General features: G+C 44.6%; 1 protein-coding gene across 2 annotated transcripts in view; it reads right to left on the bottom strand.

Moving 5' to 3' along the window:
- The window catches only part of KCNQ3 (potassium voltage-gated channel subfamily Q member 3), a 175779-nt gene extending 158474 nt beyond the window's left edge, over positions 1-17305 (bottom strand). For both annotated transcript variants that reach the window (XM_088535042.1, XM_088535049.1), the window contains exon 1: positions 16882-17305. In XM_088535042.1, the coding sequence (XP_088391168.1) occupies positions 16882-17216 (335 nt within the window). In that variant the 5' untranslated portion in view covers positions 17217-17305. The remainder of the gene's footprint in view (positions 1-16881) is intronic.
- Between the last annotated feature and the right edge of the window lie 3555 nt (positions 17306-20860).

Raw genomic sequence — 20860 nt, 5'->3', positions numbered from 1 at the left:
ATGCACTGGCAGTGCACAGTACAACAGACACAGCCAAGGCAGTGTAGAGAGCACCTCTCTGTGGAGGTCTGGCATTTCTGAGCTTCACCAGCTTCTGGGAAGAAGGTTTGATTTATGGAAGCAATGGGAAGGAACCTAAAAATGCTGGAAGGAGCTTGGTGTACTCCGGGAGATGCAAAGATGTCTCATGCTAGCTTTGCATAGCCCAAAGAGTATTCATCTGACCTGATCCCTGAAGGTACTTTTACAGCATGCATAAATGCATTATAAATAATAATATCTGGGTTAATAAAAAGTCACTCACTTCATCCAAATAGGAATATGAGCTGCAGTGACTGAGTGATCCTATGTCTTTTCGAACAAGCATTCATAGTTATGTCAAACATCACCTTTGCCATCACATTCACCTCCTATTCATTTCAGCTTATTAAATGACTGCCCAGTGTTAATAATTTTCTTATTATCACTTTAAATGATTCAGGGGATTTCAGAAGGTGCTATGACATGACAATTAATCTCCACCTAAAAGCCTATTTCCTAATATGGCCATTTACTTTCCTCTATCTAATTTAGAAAAAAACAAACCAACAACCTGCAGTGAACTTCCTGTAGATGATACCTAAACCAGAAACAGAATTGGAAAAGGTCTTGCATCATAATATCCTGCTTCACAGGAATGTGTCACAGAAGCAAAAAACTTAGTCAAGAGAGGCAATATAAAGCCATCAGAACAGAGAACATACTCTAACTAAAGTCATCACCCCAGTTAGTTATGTTCCTTTTCTAGTGTTGCAAGGTCTTAAGGTTATTGCTCTTTCTCCTAATTCCCCAGCTTGTGGAGTCAGAATAAGTTACAGAAGTCACTCCTTTTGTTAAAAAAAAGAGACAGAGAAAAAAAAAGAGAAAAAGAAAGAAAGAAACTAGAATCTTTACTTCATTGTTACTGGGAAAAGCTGTGACCACATGAAGAGATGACATGATCCCACCTTAAAGAGCTACAGCCCAAGTGGAACAGAACCCCCCTCTCAAATGTCATTCAACCCAATGTCTAAAGCAGAATCTTTCTGACCTGATTCAGCATGGGACTGGTGAGGTGGCTATTTTCCCCACACAAGCTTGTAAGAACTATCACAGGTATCATCTCTCCAGGGTTGTGCTCCCAAAGCCCAAGGCTGTATCTGCAGTGACCCTGTCCATCAAAGGAGAGCAGAACATGCTAGAAAGAAAGGAGGGGAACTAGCAATTTCCTGCTAGTCTTTTCTAAACCATCATACTCCTGTGTGATAAGGGCACTGCCATACTTGGTTTACTTCTGGGCCAAGAGGCTGAAGCTCTAACCTAGCTTTAATATCTTTATAGATATTCTTGCATGGCTGTTATTTGAGGTAACAGGGGCACTGCTCTTGGGAATATTAAAGCACAAGTGTAAGCACTTGTGTCTCATTGGCTTCCTTTTATAGCTCAAGAATATTCCTCCTTTTTCCCTCTGAAGTTACATTTAAGATTCCTTGAATATGTCATTCCTGTAAGCTCCTATTTTATTTTATTTTATTTTATTTTATTTTATTTTATTTTATTTTATTTTATACTTTTTCAGAATTAGTAGCTCAGCCATGAGCCTGTGGGGAAGAGGAAGGATTAGTGCCCCTTCCAATGTGGACAGGATCAAGCCAGAATCCATAAAGAAAACTCTTTTTCCTTAAGGACATAAACCCTGCGTGGTGCTTTGAAAATAGACTCCTGTTGCACTGTAGATCAGACTTGTTGGTGACAGAAATCAGTGTGGTCCCGATGTAGCGAGGTTGACTGTAGCAGCTGAAGCTCTATTCTTTCATTTTCTCTCTTAGAGACTTTGCTGGAACATTCTGAGGTTTTGAATCAGGTCTTTCTAGTCTAAAAGCATCTCTAGCTGGCTCCCTGGATGTGAATTTCTTCTTTGAGGATTAAAATGGCAAAAGAAGTATGACTGTCCTCTTCCGCTCTTTGGGGACTTGCCTGTAGCTCATAGCTGCATACTACTAAGCCAAGTGAAGACCATCAACCTGACACACAGGGACAAACCAGACACACTGCAGAAATCACAGTCCTCCCATGGCCCACCCAGCAGGAATAGCACATGCAAAGAGCAGAGCTATTGGATAATTTGCTTTTTGCCCAGATAATGACCTGGCCAAGATGTCCCACTACTCACTGAGTCTTAGGTTTATCTTACTCCATTCAGAGCACAGAAAAGCTCTCCCGTCTCGACCAACAACAACAGCAGGTTTTAAACCAAAGACACCTCAAGATTAGAGGGAGATGAGCCACTTGCCTGAAACAGGCCCCAAGACATGCCTTAGGGCAGTAGTTTTCTCCAGGTATTGCAAGCAGCATTTTCTTTAAGGAGCTTCTAGTTCAGCTACTAGTACCAGAGTAACTTTACTCCTATCCCCCTTTTCCTTACATTTCACCTCTCACAATCCAGCTCCTCCTCTTCTGCCTTCTTTCTCCCTCTTGCAGCTCTAGTACCAAACCTGTCTTCCTTGTTTGTTTGTTTGTTTTTGCTTACCTTTATTCCTTGCTATTTTCTTCCTCTTTCCCCAGCCCAGCTGCTGTGTTATTATCATTACTGGCATTGCTTTCTCAGCTGACAGCTTCTTCCTTGAACCATTAATGCTCTTGAGTCACTTTTTAATAAAGGACTGGTTTTATTGCATATTTTTTCTTTACTAAGTGGTCTGAAAAACATTCTTTTTTTCCCCTCTGGATGAGGCAAAAACCAGACAAGTCCATCTGTTCTACACGTGGGATCAGTGGCAAAGACACTGAGCGGACACCCAAAAATTATCTTTTGCATTACATCCCACTCTTCAGCAGAACTGACAGCTCTGAGAGAATGTCCATACTGTAATTACTTTTTAAATAACTCAGAATTAAAGCTAGATATTTATGCTCTGGAGAAGATAACATTGACTACAGAACATATCCAAATTAAAAAAAAAAAAAACATTTTGGCAATTATTATTTGGTTATTAGTAGGGACTACATTGCACAAAGGGACCAAGGGTAATTTTAATTCCAGTCCTGAAAAGCTATGGCTATAGAAGCTTGGATTTCTGCAAGCACGTGAAGCTTGGTAGACATCAGCAGAGTCCTACAGGAATATGAGGTGAACCTAAGAGACACAACAACAAGATTTAGGTACAAGATGATATCAGAATCCAACACTGCAGAAGTCTAGTCATCTTGGCTCATGTATTTACCTGCTCTGAGAGGGCAAACTTGAGACTACATATGATTTGAATGTTTGGAACGCACCTTAAGGCTAAAAGCATGTCTCTCAACTTCCTGATCTCACTGAGAGAGGTTTTGTAGTGTTAATAACTTTACCCTGTTCTCTAGACAAGATAATGTGATTAGGATGAGATTCATCTCACCTAAATTTTAATGTCTATAGTGTAGACTCTACATTTTATCTGGCAGATATTTAAGTCCCATTATAGTCAAGGAGGTTCAACTTGTGATTTATCAAAGTCAGCATTTATTTTAAGGTGACTTGAACAAGGACCGATAATGTACCCTCTATGCTGAGAAAAAGAGAGATTGAAATGACTTGGCCACATACGGACACTTACACAGAAGATATCCACATTTTTTTCGTATGCATCCCAGTCTTATTACTATTATTGTTATCCTATTGAGAGACAAGTTGATTTCTTATTCCCGAGTTACTTCATCACTCTCTCAGGTATTTGTTGCTAAATTAAAAATTAAAAAAGCAATTCCTGGTTATAACTCAAAGTCCTGGTTAATCACCAGCAAAGGACACACAGAATTCTTGATTGAAACCCATATTTTGCAACTGAGTACAGCCAACATGTGCCTTTTGGAAAGTTCTCCAAATTTGGTTTAAAAATGGTCAGAGATAATTAATCTTTCCTTGAGAAAATTCTTGCAACAGCTGCCTGCTCTTCTGTTAGAATGTGGACCTTTCCTAGACTGGATTTATCTTGCATTGTCTTCCATCTATTGAAGTATCATTGTACATGCAATTTAAAGGCCTCATACAAACACATATGGAACACTCAAATTAATGCTTATAAGCACATGATCCACTTCAAGGTGCCTGGAGATAAATTCATGGTAGATAAATGAAGACAAACATTGCCAATGAAGATGAGCACTGACACATTTCCATCTCTTTTCTTCACCTCACTCCAATGATGTTTTCTTTAGCATTAGCTCTCCCTTAAAACTGTCAGACATAATAACAAAAGAGATATTTTCTGGACTCCAATTCCATGTTGCTTTTGAGGCATTCTGCACTGGTGTCTGAAGAGCAATTATGTGTTTTTATCCTATTTGCTGTGTAATATGGGTAATTACTCAGGCAGTAAGATAAAGTATTCAGTCCTAGGTAAATGTTCATTTGCTAGAGAAAGCTGATGTCTGTTGATTATATTGATTATATCAGGATTTCCCATCCTTTATTTATCTTGACTATCACTACTGGCTGCAAATACAGCTGTAAATCAGGACCCTGAATCATCATCTGGACTCTGAGAGAAATGGCTACAAGTGTGGTTCAGGCTGTGCGTGAAGCAGCATGAAAATCTCAGATTAGTCTCTCAGTCATGCTCTTAACCCCCTTCCTCCTACTAATGAGACCAGTGATGTGTGGCATACTCAAAGCACAGGTATTAGCTTTATTTCTGCCCTTCCTAGGAAGAGAGATGGGCTCCATCTACACTTCAAGCTCCCTCTTTCTAGGGAGAACAGCTGAGTCACGGCAAGAAATCTCTTATCTACACAGGTCGCCAATAAATCACTTTTTCCTACCACCACCACTACCCCTAGAGTAGAGTGATCAGCAACAGTGACTCAGAGATGCGTTGGTCTGAATCACGCTTGTTACTCTTACAATGATGCTGTTTGTGTAGTGGCCCTTTCTTAGGGTTGAGCCCAAAGTCACAGCGCAGCGGGAGCACCATACCCACTGCAGGCTGAATTCAGCATCAAGGAGCTATGCTTTCCAAAAAGATATGCTAGTGATGATGAAGCACAAGGTGATTCAGAGTTAATTCCTGCACCTAAACTAACTTGAACTGCATGGACAAAGTAATTTTCTATTTAGTCCATATTCTGAGGGAATTAGGAGCACCATCTTTAAGCTGACATAAGTCTCCTTAGTGCAAGTAAGTTGCAGAACCAAGTGCTTGGTATCCAAAGTAGACTCAATGCTGAAGTTCAGTAAGTTAAGAAAAGTATAAAAAAAGAACAAAAAGCAAATACAGCTATGTCCATAGAGAAGACAAGTTGCATGTGTAACTGAAAATACCAGCACTGTCCACCTGTTACCAGCACTTAGGCCACCCAGAATTTAAGTTAGACATTTACAACCGAACTCTGCTATTGTAATGACAGAAAACACAAAAGGAAGAGAGTCCGACAAAAAACACAGCAGGATGCTTCCTTTGAGCAAAAACCTAGTGAACAGTTTTTGGTACTGCACTTCAGTCATGAAGCAGCAAGTACCACCAAAGGAGGGAGAAAAGTTGGGATTGAACAAGCAAGGGACAAGGAGCAAAAAAGAGACAGGAAAGTTGGCAGGCATCAGTGGCATCAAGATGAATTCCTGAAGACTGCATGATTCTTCTTCCTTTGGAAAGTTTGATGAAAAACTGGTAGAAATGTCAAAATACAACATCAGCAGTAAAAAAATCAGTATGTTTCCTATTTTCAAAGAACTCTACTGATTGCACTAAGGATTATCCCTAGGGTTTGTGCAGTGTCAGTACTCCAAACATAGAGAGCTTGATGCTGATAGTAAGCTTGCCTAGCTGCCATTAACTTTGCCTGTGGTTAATAGGACTGTTACCTCCACAGTGGGCTGACATGTCCACCATCTCCATCCAGATGTCACAGGAATTTTCAGGAATGAATGGAGGGAAAAGGAAAGAAAATTCTATGACTCTGGGCCTAAAAGTCTGTCCAATATGAGAAATGCATAAAGCATATTCTGTAAAGGAAAAAGAAATGTCACTCTTCACAGTATAAAGCTATTCAAGTCTTGGAGATGCTTAGAACTTTGCTGGACATGGCCCTGAGCAAAGCAACCTGACTTTGAAGCTAGCTCTGCTCTGATCAGGAGTTTGGACTAGGAACCTCCAAAGGTCCCTTCCAAACAAAACAGCTTTATGGTTGTCATAGTTGGCTACTCCCTTGGTACCACCCACCATCAGACAAGACCTGAACCCAGAAATGGGCAGAAAGCTGATGCTTTTCTTGCTTGAGTTCTCTTCTGCAAATGGAGGATAAAACTTCTCTAGCTTACCTACAGCATATTTGTTAATTAAGTAGCAACAGTTACAAGAGGGGAAAGAAAGAAAAAGGAAGATGTTATGTCTTTACAAGCCACCTCCTGAAGCAAACCTGCAGAAAACAAGGTGTGAAAACCATGGTATGAGTGCAGCTGAGTCTATGGCAACTCTGGAATGAGTTGGTCCTCATCACCTGGCCAGGGGAGTTTCATATCTTCTATTTCTCCCATTCCTTGAGCTGTTGTATCTTACATAGAATGCAAGCATTTTGTGGTAGAGACAGCTCCTCACTGGAGGTGCAGGACCTGTATCCTGGCCTCAGACACTAAAAGAGTATCAGTGAACAGCAAACTTTTTTTTTTCCCGGAAGGGCCAAGACTGCTGCATTACAGCAGTCAAATCCAATTGCTCTCCTAGCTTTAACAGATTTACTCTATATTTGCACTGACATGACTCAAAGCAGTTGTTGACTAAGCATTTCTACAAGAACAAGGGTCAAAAGAGAAGGTGGAAAGGCAAACTCAAGATTTCTAAGTAGGGAAAGCTCTTAAAGTTACTGAAATCAGCATCATGAGAAGGACAATGAGTCTGATGGCATCAAATACACCATTATATTGCATCGACTGTAGGCCTGGCAGGGCCTGAGACACTAAGCAGCCCATAGATATATTGACTGATGATAAAAAGAATTGTGTATGTATGAAGAAGAGGAATAACTTGAGATAATCCTGCTAAATCCTCTCTTGAAGAAAGGAAATGAGAATTTTACATAGATTCATGAAGGTCTAAGTAACATCAAGGCCCAAATTCATCTTGCCTTTAGAGGAAGAGGCACCTGCTGAAGGTGGCTGCAGACATTTACTAGAGGTCAAGTTTCCTGTTTTAGACAATGCATAGCTGGTCAGTGGAGTTAAGGTCTGTGATTTATTTTTACCTAAAATAGCTCCCTCCATTTGCTTGGATGAATTGCACAATAAAATCTATTGACTGTATTGATTAGCTCTCTATTGACTTTGAATAGAAATTAGATACCTGTTGCACACACGCAGCCATCAAAATTTAGTTACCTTAATGTGGCTCTGAGTCCCACCTCAATGATGAGGTAAAAGTGTCCCCTCGAGTGTTTGCAGTATAGACATCTAAATTCAAGTCATCCACCTGAGGTCTCCTTTGGTCAGTGAAAACTTTCAGGCATTGTAAGCAGCAATTAATCCAACCTATTTTAGAACCTCCTTTCAGATTAGATGAATTGCATGCTAAAATTTCTAACTCCTGTTTCTCTTCAGTGGTTATAAAAAGAGCCTAGACAGCTATCTCAGATAAAGCACTAGGCAGATGAATCCCAATGCAAATATTGAGAGGCAACCTCTCAAACTCTGAGGAAAAGCAGGAGAATCCAGTTGCCCTAAGTAATTTAGCACTGAACAAAGCAGACTTTTTGAGAATGTACAATGTGATAATATCATATGCTGAGAACAGAAATTGTCATGAGCACACAATTGCCAAACTCCGCTTCTGTGCAGTGTCACTGCACATAGGACCAGACAAGACGATCAGTGTTACAGATGGGGCTCTTCTTCTTAGACTTGGTAAGACACAGAAAAGTATCATTTTTTGTTAATTTGCCAAGATGAGAAGATGACAAAAATCTGACAATATTCCATGAACTGGTAGTGGAAATGATATAGAAAATAAATCAAGTTATAGGATATACCCATAGAAACCTAAATTATTTTAGTAAAGTAGGATTTCACCTGTGAAACTGGTATAACAGCATGTGAGTTGGTATCCTCAAGTACAGCTCTTAAGTCTTTAACTAAGGGAAGAGTTTTATTCCAAGGCAAAGTGACTTTCTGCATAGGCCTAAGAAAACCCAGAAAAAATATTTTCAAAATAGTAAGGTTTCACATCTAATGATTGTCTATTCTAGTAAACAAAACATGTTCAGTACCATTCTCTGTCCATGAGACCAGCTTGTCCAACCAGCCTATGTCCACACTACTGACCTCATTTGCCTCCAGCACAGGGAAGTCAAATGCAGACTCCCATTGGGAATGGTCCTGGCCTGTGGCAGGACACGATCTGTTCTAAATCAGACTTCAACCATGACACGAGTCATTGACCACTGTGTGCCACTGCTTGGAAACATCCCCTGGTATTTCACTACTAACTAGCCTGAACAGAGCTATTGACCACCAAACCCTACACATGAGAGAAGGCAACTGTCATAGCTATTTCCTACTTAATACAGCAAGGTCTGGAAGGAGACAAACTTTCTGATTTTCTGTTCCCAAGCTGTTTCCCTTCCTCTCCTGCTGCTTTTTTTCATATAGTCCATGGCTGGCAAACATTGGACTGCAGCTCTCTGGGAGCCAAATGTTAATACAAACAGTTCTGAAGCGCCTATGCACAAACGTTGCATGGAGATTATTCTGCCTGTCAATCAATGCCAGGTCTGCCCTGAACTGTGGTCCTACAGGGCAGCTTGTAGGACCATGTACATGGTGTCTGAGGTCTGATCAGCATTGTGGCCAGTTGTGTTTATTGAGATTCCTCCAGTATGTCTCAAAAGAGCAGCAGTCGTAGCAAAGGTAGAATAGCAAATGCCATTCCTGTAATTACCTTCCTAAATTAATTTCCCTGTAATTTCAATCAGCTGCTCTTGATATTCCGTCCTCAGAATGTAATCCCTCCTCAGCAAAGACTCCGAGCAGTGCACACACACGCAGGAGGTGAGCAAAGATAAGCAGAACCAGCAATGTGCGGCGGAGAGCCTGGGGGCAGATCCCCACCAGGCACTTCGGGGATTTTACTATCAGTCCCTCAACAGCTGTACTTGTTTCTCCTAAATCCTCACTGAAACCATGGAATTTGAGACTCTGGCCATTTACACTCGGAGGGAATGCCCCATATAGAGTCCTTTGTTTCAGGATCAACACCTCTGTCCTCCTTAAGTTAGGTACAGCCCTAAGGTAATGGCTCCTATAAAACATGCAAGGACAAGGTCTTGCAAGCATTAGGGCATTTAAGTTTTCTGCAAAGATTTAACTGGTTTGGTAGTGGATGGTATTAGGAACAATAATTTATTTAATTATGCAAGTTACTCAAAATGACAAAAGTATGAAAACTCTGAGTTAAATGCATATTACTGAATTGAATAGATAAATTTAGCCCAACAATCAGAAATGGACAAAAGGAAATGAGGAAATGTTTGCTATTTGAACATAGCTGCAGTGTCTCATGAAATCTTAGTTCTAGTGCTAATTCAGGAAAATGGGAGAGGTCACATGAAATTAAAAATTGGCTTCAGAACTATAAAAAAAAAGCCAAAGTAAATGATACCGTATGAACCAGAAGAGGGAAAAGCTGATATTTAGAGAAATGCTGAATGGATTTTCTTCTTTCTGGTTTTATTAAATGTTCCTTTAATGATCTATAAAAAGGATTAAATTGAATGTTAATGAAATTACCAGACACTAATCTGAAAGGTGATCAAAACACTGGTTAGGACAGAACACAGGAAATATGCAAAGCCTCTGAGATTAGAAAATAACACTGGAGAGTCAACATGACAATGATAAACTTACACGGCTGGGAAAGGGAATGCAAAACACATCTATACAGCTCCCGGCAACAACTCGGAAAACAGAGATGACAAAAGGAATGCAGGTACCCAGCAAATGAGATAAAGTCATAAATTTGAAGGGACAGCAAGAGATGACAGCCAACATGGGCAGAATTAAGATTCTTCCTTAGTAGCTGCAATGTAATGGACCTGTAATACTCCACCAGCATGCACAGGCAACCCAGAAGAAGGAAAATAAGAATGATTTTGGGAAGACTGGTGTGTGTAGGAGAAAGGAGTGAGAGCACATATGTCCTTAAAAAACAGGATGATTTTGAAATACAATGTCTCAGCACCCCTCAGAACTGAGATTTAGCAGTGGTTTCCAGAGTCTATCTACAAATCCGCATTGGGAGCAACACCACGGAAAGCAAGGTGTTCACCTGGTGGCTGTAACTAGAGGTGACCGTGAGGGACTGTGATGGATCCTGCGGAGAGCTGTACCTTAGAAGTTCTCACCAGACCCAAGTAGAATAGCAGATTTGTTGCACAGAGGAATGAGAGGCCTTCCATAAAACTTCTGTCACACTCCTTTACTTTGGAGGCGTGTATAGTGTCACCTTGGATAGGTTCCTCCTGATTTCAGTGGAACCTTTCACTAGCTTCAAGTTAAACATACCCTAAAGTCATTTGCTCACTTACTTAAGACAATTAGCAAAATCCCAGCCTGAAAGTTCTCCCAAAGCACTTTGTGTCTGATGTAGGTTACTGTGAATCTAAATATCCCTGAGCATGTCCCTCCCTCCACAGAAAATGCTAAGTTTCTTGGTTATCATCCTAAGGCAGAAGGCAGCACATACTTAACAGCTCCTGTAGACCATATTCCTTATAAAGCTATTAATATTTAAGTTATCCCCTTTAATACAGTATCTGCCAGAAGCAATAGTAAAAGCAATGTCTCCATGGCTCCATTCTTTCTGTAAAGTTCCATGTGCAAGAAGGGAATATAGCAATATTAAATACAAGAACAAACATTATTATTTATTTATATCACGGAAGGTTGGTAACTGTAGTATCCAACCAGCCATCTGCCTGGCTATATCTAAGGTCACAGATCTATTATGTTTCAAACCAGGACATAACAAATCTTAACATGCACTTAACTGATTTGGTTTGGGAAGGTTTTTAGAGATGTTAAATAAGAACCAAATTACCTAAGTCCGGACTTGGTCCTTAGATGTGCGTGACATCGCCTAGCCCTGTATACATCACATCACAATCCTGAAAACGACTTTTTGCTGCACATGAAGTACACGAAGCTACATAATGTTATTCAAAGCAATCAGGAATGACTTGTATGAAAAGAAACAGCTTTATTTTGATCAGCCATGAATTTCTGGTTGAAACTAGGCAGACTTGTGCTCCGCACACATGCACAGGTTTATTTCGTGGCTAAACCATAATAAAAAGCATTCAGGTAATGTTTGAAGAGAGGAAGCCTCAGAGAAAGAATAGACGGATTCTAAGTGTGTAGCCCATTGTGTGATGCTTGGAAGAGGCAGGAATTGCTTGGGCACTTGTATATTCACTGAAACATCCTCAACTACACAGTGTGTAAAGAGTGTTATATTCATGTGAGATTTTTAAATCTAGATCTTAATAAAAGTTACAAATTGCTCGTAATGCATAATCTTATGGTACTATTTTTTCCATTATATTGGCTTCAAATGTCTCTCTGTTCTGCACCAACACCAGCAAAATGCATGCAGAAAGTATCACCCTCTTCACTTTTGAACCATGTCTCTTACACGCATCTCAAATTAAAATAAAGAATAAAACCCATGGGACTCCTTTGCCATGCATTTGATCTGGAATTGCCAAGACCTTTTTGCTGTGGTTGGTCTCACGACCTGTCCAAATAAAGCTGTCCCAAGACTTTGCATCTCCTGAGGTCAGTAAAGGGGGGGGGGGGCTGGATTTTCGAAAGGGCACTCGGAAGACCCACGTCGCCAGGATTTCTAGGGGCCGCAGGAGTGGGCCGGTGCCACCAGCCAAAGAGCAACTGCAGCCCTTACGAGTCTTCCCCGCGCAAGCGTTAGCAGTACCGAAACGAGACAAGTTAGCAGCGTAGCCATGGCAACGCCGCCCTCGGCGCAGCCCAACCAGCGCCGCGTGCACCTGCTTCCGGAGCGCTCCAAAGAGCCACCGGGGAGCTGCGAGGCGGTGGGGAGCAGCGAGCTGACGATGGACCGTTTCTCCTCCAAAGACCACATAGGCCATTTCCAAGACAGTCTGTGTTCCTAAATGAGCATTAGGCACCGAAAAGCTGCCTCGATCTTGCTCTAAAGCTGGGATGTTGGATCCCTCAACCACTCAGACTGCACAGGTAGACTGTGACTTGCATAGGTTTGGCCTCCTCTTTGCATTTGTATGAGCAACATGGCCGGTGACCGGAGCGTGCAGAGCCACAGCCGTCAAGACCCGGCAAAGCTCATCGCACCACACGCGAACCCGGGCTTGTGCCACAGGTCTTGGTGGAGACTCAACAGCAGAGGTGTGTGGTGAAGTCTCCAATGACTAAGACTTCATTATTTTTTACAAAGTAGACGGAATATTTATCAGTGCATTACGATGAATTAGCATAAATAATTAACACAGAACAAGAATTGTCAAATACATAAGCAAAGGACACTTGCTAATGGACCAGGCTTACTCTGCTGCTCCATGGATTCACTTAGAGATAAACCCATGCCAAGCAGGCCAAGTCAGGAGCAGAGGGGGGAATCATAATTATCCTTTTCCTTACCCCGGGCCATTTCCCGTCTTGTGCCAAGCAGCTGACTGTAGCCTGAGCCTTGCAACTCAGCATGTCTTATGCAGCATCTCCCAAAGGACACAGAGAAAATAATGGAAAGATCCCAGACCTCCACCTGCTCCCTGGTTCCTGCAACACCCTTCTCGGCAAACAACCCATGCGTGATCCATCGTGCAGGAAAGAATCATTGGTATTTCCCAGTGATGAGCTGACAGATTGCATAATTCCTTCTCCTTCGGCATTCAAGATACTAAGCAGTGCTGAAAGATAATTGCATGGCAAATTGGATAAGGTTTTCATGTGTTTTCCCTCACTCTTACTCTTCCCTGAAAGAAAAGGTTGAAGTTGTTACAGGGGGTGATATAAAAATAAGAATATCCCGCAGGCACCTCTTCTTCGATCTCTCTTTTACCTAAGACAGGCTGAAAATTTTCCACACGCTGCACCGTAATGTTGATGTGGATTTGTTACCTCTTTGGAGCCCATCCATTTTACACAAAATATTATGTCTTTACAGTTAAACTGAAAAAAAAAAAAAGAAAAAAAAAAAGAAATTGTATTTATTTTCAATTTGTCATTCAGATTCCATTGCACTTCAATGCATAAGAAAAGTATTTGGACAGCTTGTGGAGGAGAATGGGTCTCAAGCGCATCTCCCTGGCCAAATTACACCTCCCACGAGCCACAACAGCAGGGGATTCCTATAATGCACTGCACTGCTCAACATGAAGGAATATATAATGCATCATGGGGAATGCAGTTAGGACTGCAGGGAGACAAGCTCAGAAAAGAGCAGGGATGGATTGTAGCCTGCCCTACAAGGCTCAGAAAATATTTCCAATTTAAGAAAAAAAAAGGGGGGGAGGAAGGAAAGAAAAAGAAAAATCATTATATGCAACTGTTCAGGAGTCTAGCATTTCATATCTGAAATCTTTCATGGGATAGTCACTTTTCTCTGGCCAACAACCCCATTAAACTATTGCTATATTGCAAAAAAGTCTACAGACCTTGGTGTTCTAGTGGAGCAAAAGTTTACAGGTGTTTTTGTCTAGCAATGTGTTAAAAGATGAGACATTTTCAGAAGGTGAAAGAAATGGAGGTAGCTTCTTTGGGATACAATACCCGCTCTCTCTTTGGTATGAGTTTGGACAGGCTCACACGTGCGGAACAAGGAAGGAGGAAGGATCACGGGAAAATATCTAACACCTTTTTCTGTGAATCACTGCCAATGCAAGCTGACCGGTTCTGGCATCCAAAATTTTTGCAGAGACCTTTTACCCTGCCCACACACAGCACCCTGATATGTTCTGAACATTGCAGCCCTATCGGCTTCTCACTTCCTAAGCCCTGGGATAGGCAACACTAGGCTCCTTTCCATGGGCTATTCCTAAAAAACCTATGCGTTCCTGGGTCTCTAAGGGATTAATTACATCCACCCATACTGCCCCTCAAGCCAAATCTTCTCTCAATTTTCCATACATGAGTCACTGTCTTGCTCTTTATTTGATTGTACAATATTTATTGCAAGCTACTCTGAAGACTGAGACAACATGTAGTGCTTCATTAGGGTAAACAGGACATTTATTTAAAAGTAAAATAGCAAATCTGTGCATTTTATGGAATGCCTGGGAATCTATCACCAGCCCAGGAGAAACTGTAAACTGTGCTAGCGTGGAAAGCAGTGCTGCCTGCGCAGCATAATGCAGCACCACAGCAGCATCTCCAACATGAGAGACTCATTTTCAGAAAGAAAAGAGTTGAAAGACCACTCATTTCAAAGGAAAAAAGAACTTCAGATTTCAACTGAGAGCACTGCTACTCTGCTGTATTGCTCCTGCTCTCAAGTGGGTCATCTTTCTCCCATGACAGGAACAAGCTCTAGGTGCTGGCAATAGCATTTCAACTTTACTCCTCTATCACTTCGGGCAGATCTGTTTCATAGGGTTTGATCTAGCCAGTATGGCTGGATGGATTGCAGCAGTCTGCATCTTCCACTGAGTTCAGGACGAGCTGAGATATGTTAGGAATATATCTACTAGCCACAAGAGAAGAGAAATGCAAGTGGCCTGGGACTGCTGAGATGCACTGGGTGCACTAGGAGGAGGTGGCTGTCTCCCCAGGCTGGAGTGAGCTGCTGCTGGAAGGAGACCTTGCTCATGGGGTCAGGATGGGGACACCCAGATGAGTGGGTTTTGTGCCCTTCTCTGTTGCTCTTGCGGGCCCTCTGAGGAAGAACACTCTGCACTTCCATCAGGAGTAAGGAGTGTGGTAAAGCCTGTTTTCCCCAAACACCAAGCATGGAGACTTTGCCCAGCAGCACTCCCCCATCCTCATGGAGTGCACTAGGGCTCAAGGAGGATCTGGCCCAGAAACACATTTGAGTTCCTAGCTATCAGAGGGCCTTTGATATTAATGGAGCAAAACCTTACTAAAGAAACCACAGGATGTGTATTTTGCTTCTTTTAAGGACAAGGAGTCCTAAAGGTGCTCTTTTGTTAATGCTGAATGTGTCACAACTGTCTGAACAGGCGCTGGCTGGCACGTGTAACAGCAAGTCGAGCTCCTGGCACAGAGGTCAACAGGACTGACTGTCCACCAAAGTCATATATGGAAGGCCACATACCATTTCCATGGAAAATACCAGGTCCAGTCCTGAGAAGGATCAAACCTTACAAACAAATTAAAATTTTGTCACTTCTACAACCCATGTGACACAAAGATCTGACCCTAACAGCCACATCAGAGAAGCTATCTAAAATTAATGTTGTAATCTGGAAATTTTTATAATTTTATTTATAAATGGGAGTCTCGGCTTTTGAACCTGTCCAGATGTACCCATCATCCTATTGCTTATATCCAGACACGAGCCCTGGTGCAGCTTGGACGTGGAGCTCTCATATGAGCTGGCCCCAATGAAGCCTCTTTCACATGGTCTGCCTGGAGAGGGACATTCAGTGACAGGGATTCACCTCTCTCAAGCATGGGCAATGTTACATAATGCCAAGCACTTATGTTATGTATTGCATATAACACAGAATTCTTCCCCAACCTAACACACCCCAAACCCACCCTCTCCCCATCTGCTCTCGTAAGTTTTCCTAAGGCGAAAGGACTGGGAAAAATCCTGCTGTATCTCGTGTATAAATTTTCACAGAAAACCACCTGGAAGACAGCAAGCTTTATCCCAAGATAGGCTTCCAAAAATACCCAAAAGAAAGTAACGGCAGTAAGCGAATAGTCCACAGCAGCACTTCAGTTGTGAGCCCTGCATTTTATTCTTTGCCCAAGGCAAAAACCCTGCAAGTATGAATGAGGAATTCATGTAAAAGTAAAATTGCAGTCCTAAACTCAAGGTCTGTATTTGCAAATCTGAAGACTACACCTGTGCTCAGGACTTCCCAAGCTGCAGGTTTGCAGCCTCTACAGCCTTCGGTAAATAAACCTGATCAGAAATTGCTGCTTAAATCCAGTATTGGATTTTTGCTCAGTATATGCTACAGAATAAATAAATAAAATAACACCACGATTACTGAAAAAAAAAGTTCTTCACACGTTAATGAAACTGAAAAACACATTTTCAAAGATCCTGCAGTGTAGGCTGCAAACATTTATTTTCCTGTATTCCTTACCAAAACTTAAAAGCTCAGAAATTACAGGGAGGCAAAGCAGCTGCCACTGTGTTGGCTTGATGCCTCTGGGCCACAGGACGAGTCCGTTCAGACTCGCTTTGCTTGTGGGCAGTTTAACGTTCTGCTTCTGCAATGCTTGGGCTTCACGCACTGCAGGGCGATGCTTATCAGACCAAATCCCAAGGGGTTTCATTTGACATTTTCAGCTATTGCAAGAGTCTGCTCACTCGGGCTTTCTTGCTTAAGCACATGCAGTGCTCCAGGCTGGAGCGGCAGGGTCCCTTTAAGCTCCCTGAACGTAACACTGCCCAGAGCTCGGAGCATCCCTTTTCCAGGGTCCGCGAGATGCAACTTTGGACGTGTCAGTCCAAGGCACCGCACGCATACGTGTAAGAAGATAAAAACCTAAAAGGAGCTGCTGACAGAAAGAAAAAACAAAACCACCCCAAAGCGCATGCTATAATGAGATCCTTGCTTTTTTCCTCCTCATCTTTCCCCCCGCTTCCTTAGGAGCCGCACGCGGGGAATGATGAAGCAAAACGGCGTCGCGGGGCGCGCGCCCTCGGTACTCACACGAAAGCGTGATAGAGCAGCGCCCACCCGCGGGGCCGCTCCAGGGCGTCGTAGAGCAAAGTTTGGACGCGGCGGCACTTGGCGTTGTTCCTCTTCACCGGGCGGCTCAGGGGGGTCTTGGCGAGCAGCCCCAGCCCCGGCGGGCTCCGCTTGCCGCCCTCCTCTTTGCCGGCGCCCTCCAGCAGCAGCGTCCCGTCGCGGTCGGTGCCCAGGGCCAGCGAGCCCTGCTCGGGGTCGCCGCCGCCCGTGGACGCCCGTGGCCGCTGCCCCGCGGCCGCGGCCGCCCCGCCGGGCGCGCTACCGCCCTGCGCGCCGCGCCGCGACTTCAGCCCCATGGTGGCCGCGGGGACCCGAGCTGCGGATCGGCGGCGGCAGCGCCGGCAGCCCCAATGCCATGATCCGAGCTCCCCGCCCCGCACGGGGAAAGGAAAAATATATATATATATATATATAAATAATAAATCACATAGAGGTGCAGGAGAATAGATAAAGATTTACAACAAAAATAAAAATAAATAATTTAAAAAATGAAAGCGGGGGGCTGTGGGGCGGCGGGGGCAGGCGGTCACATCGCCCGCGGGTCACCGCGGCCGCGGGGCAGCGCGCGGGCAGCGGCGCGGCGGGCAGCGGCGCGGCGCAGCGAGAGCATCGCGGAGTTTATTTACCAGCCCGCTGCCCGAGCCCCCTTCCTCCACCCCCTCTTCCTCCTCTTCCTCTCCTCCCAGCTCCTGCCTTCCTCCCCCTCCTCCTCCTCCCCAGCGCTCACGTTAGGGAGTGGCCCATTGTATGAGAGCAGCAAATAGCCGGGCGCCCGCCCCCCCCCCCCCCGCTGTCTAGTCATCCCCCCGGCCCGGGTCCCCCGCCAAAGGGGCTGCTCCCCCCGCTCCCCCTCCTCGCACACATGGAGCGGGCTGCGAGCGAGCGAGGGAGATCCCCGGCGGCGGGAGGGGAGGGGAGACCCCGCTCGGCACCCGGGATCCCCCGGCTGCATCACAGCCCCCTCCCCGGCTCGGCGCGGGGAAGGGGAGGGAGGGCATCCCCGGCCCCCGGCTCGCGCTGCCTCCCGCCGCGCGAGCAGGAAGGAGCGGAGGATGGGGAGGAAGGTGCCGCGGAGGCGGCGCGGGGGTGGTTGGGGCAGCCCATGTGCCCCCCCCCCGCACACCCCGCAGCGCTCCCGCCTTGCGGGAGATGCTGCTCCTGCCCCAGTGCGGGATGCGCTGTCACCCCCTGCACCTCATGTGTCCCCCCCGCCGCCATCCCATCCCCGGGGCTGAGCCCGGGTGCACCCCGGGGTGTCTCTGCAGCCCCATCGGACCCAGAACTAGGAGTGAGCCTCCCGTCACCCCCTCCTGCCATGTGCAGCCTCAGAGCTGAATCTGGAAGGGATGCGGTTGGCAGCTTCACCCTCCGCAGCCTTTCCCCTCCCTCTCCAGTGTCTCCATCACCAGGAGTGGGAAGAGGAGGCGGCTGCAGTGAGCGCTGCACCCTCCATCCCCGGGGATTTCTGCCACACCAGGCGGGAAGGGTCCCCTCTACTCCCGCAGTGCATCTGGGAGGGCACCTGCCTGCAGGGCTGAGCACTCGTATGTGCTCGGGGTGGGCACCAAGGCTCCCATCCATCCCCGTTCCTTCTAGATAATAAAAATACAGAGCCATACAGATGGCTGCTTGTTTTCACAAATCGTCATCTTCTTCCAGAGAGCATCTCCTGGAATCTCCTGCAGAAATGCCAAGACCCCCCAAAAGCCCAAACTCAAAAGGGAGGCAGAGGTAGCAGCCAGAGTAGCTGCTCATTCCCCAGGGAATTTGCCATCTGTGCAGTCCATCTCCTGTTTCACGCACCAGGGAGGGCAGCAAGCAGAAAGGGAGCTCCTGGAAGTGATTTGTGGATGCACCACAGTGTTGCAGGGACCACACTATAGACCAGACCACACGTCTGTGATGGAGAGGTCCCAAGCGCCATCGCTCAGAAAGATTGCTCCCATCATTGTAGATCATGAACTGAAAAAGGACTTTTCCACTCTCATGTCTGAGTCCTCTAAAAATTGAGCCCTTTTATTTTTTTGATCAAAAAAAAAAGGGGGGGGGGGAAAGGGCTTGCACAGCCTGACTTCTCCTTTACTCCCATTCCCTTTCCAGCCTCCAGCTAAAGCTTCTGCCTCCCGCTCGCCCTGCCTGCTTGGCTCTGCAAGTTCCAGCTCTAATGTTGCTTTAGTCACCATCCAATTTTGAACCTTTGCAACCCCAAGGGATTTGTCTGCGAACGAGTCATTAGTGGATGTGAGCAGACTACGCCGAGCCTCACCTGAATGACTATAGCAGTGGGAACCACCTTTAGGTTAGATGCCCATGCCACCATCAGCAGGAGGGTGCTGGACCCAGCAGCGCTCTGGGAAGATGCGCGTTCTGCTCCCCACTGTGCTGCCATCCATCAGCATGATATGAATGTCATTTATAGCTCTATTCCCAATGAGGGCTGTGGGAGGCTAGGAAGTTTTGATAACTAGGCCATTTATCTCTCTCCAGCTCCTGCTCTACCTCAGTACAATAGCGATGGTACTTCCCAATACCACAGGGGAGCTATAAGCATTAGCGAGGATGTATGGGGCATTGAGAATAGAGCACTTAACTTTAGATAACACCTAGTGCCTTAACCTTCATCCCAGCTTTACACTGGAAGCGGGGGGAGGAGGGAGGAAAGAAAATTTATAGCCCACCAATTCATCACAGGTTTGAACCACAACAGCGAATGTTCAGTCTGAAATGGGTATGGTAAATTATTTTCATGGAGGGCAGTAAATTATTGCCATTAGCAAAGGGTTGTACCAGTGTCAAATAGCAATAGATGATTGATAAGTAGGTACAGCAGCTTGTTTGGCTTTTATAGCCCTTGCACCACGGTCAGAATATTTTCAGTTATCAATATATTTTTTTGGTTGCATCCTCCAAAAGGTGGACTCCAAGAAAATCATTTTTAAGTTCCAAATTACTCCCACGTAAACACTTTTTAAGACCCAGCAGAGAAGAACTTCCATCTCCTCTCCAGATTTAAAATCCCATTGCTTAGTGTTAGGAATCCTCCTCCTCCGTGCTCCATCTGCAATAACTATTGTGCAGATGTATTCTGACTGGCAGGGAAGCAGTTTAACACAAGAAGGGTTAGCTAGAGCTTTCTGAATCTCTACAAAGACACCCATCAGTTTCAAAGGACCCTGAACAGGCCCTAGGATTTATGTCACAGCTATCTCATTGCCGGTACCACTGTTTGGGTCCCAATCTCATCGCGCACCTGCTGGCAAAGCTCCCACTGACGTCAGTGAGCTTGGCCAGATGGAGCCCTCCAGGCTATGATTTGGCCTGATAAGCAATTACACTCCATTACTATTATTTATGATGTGCTGCTGGCAGCACCCAATGCACACAAGTTTCATATCCACCTCCTTGGCTGGCACTGGAAATCTCAGTGATGAAAAGCAAGTACTTTTGCTGAGCTCAATGTTGCAGCCAGGAGGCTGTAACAGAATCTGTTAGGAGAGTACGTGAGGACAGGTGACAAGTATTTCCTAGTGGGTTTTGCTGGCCCTTGTCACACAGAAACATGGTTCAATTATAAAGCTTATAGTTTAGCATCAGAGGAAAAGAGGAAAAAAGGATATATGCCTTGGTCAAGACAATATGGCTTCATCTTGGCCTAGACATCAATCAGCTGGGTTCTTGTGAATGGCAAATCACAGAAGCTGTTGGTAAACCACACACAAACACACCCAGTGTGTTTTAATACAGGCAGATTCATATGCAGCTGGAACATCTGGGTAATGTTTACAAGGAGGAAAACTGCAAATAGGAAATCAGTAATTCTGCAAAAGTCTTAGAGGACGGAATGGATGAAGAGCTGCTGATGAACTTTGGTGATGGAGGGACAGAAGTTTGGCACTTGAATGGGGAGAATATCTAGGAGTCTGGAAGAGAAAGCAACACT

The sequence above is a fragment of the Tinamus guttatus genome, unplaced genomic scaffold (assembly GCF_059628265.1).
Source record: "Tinamus guttatus ecotype Peru unplaced genomic scaffold, ASM5962826v1 Tinamus_guttatus_pri_ptg000038l, whole genome shotgun sequence".
Lineage (NCBI taxonomy): Eukaryota > Metazoa > Chordata > Aves > Tinamiformes > Tinamidae > Tinamus > Tinamus guttatus.
Note: the sequence above shows the minus strand (reverse complement) of the source record. Positions and strands in the feature narration are given on the sequence as shown.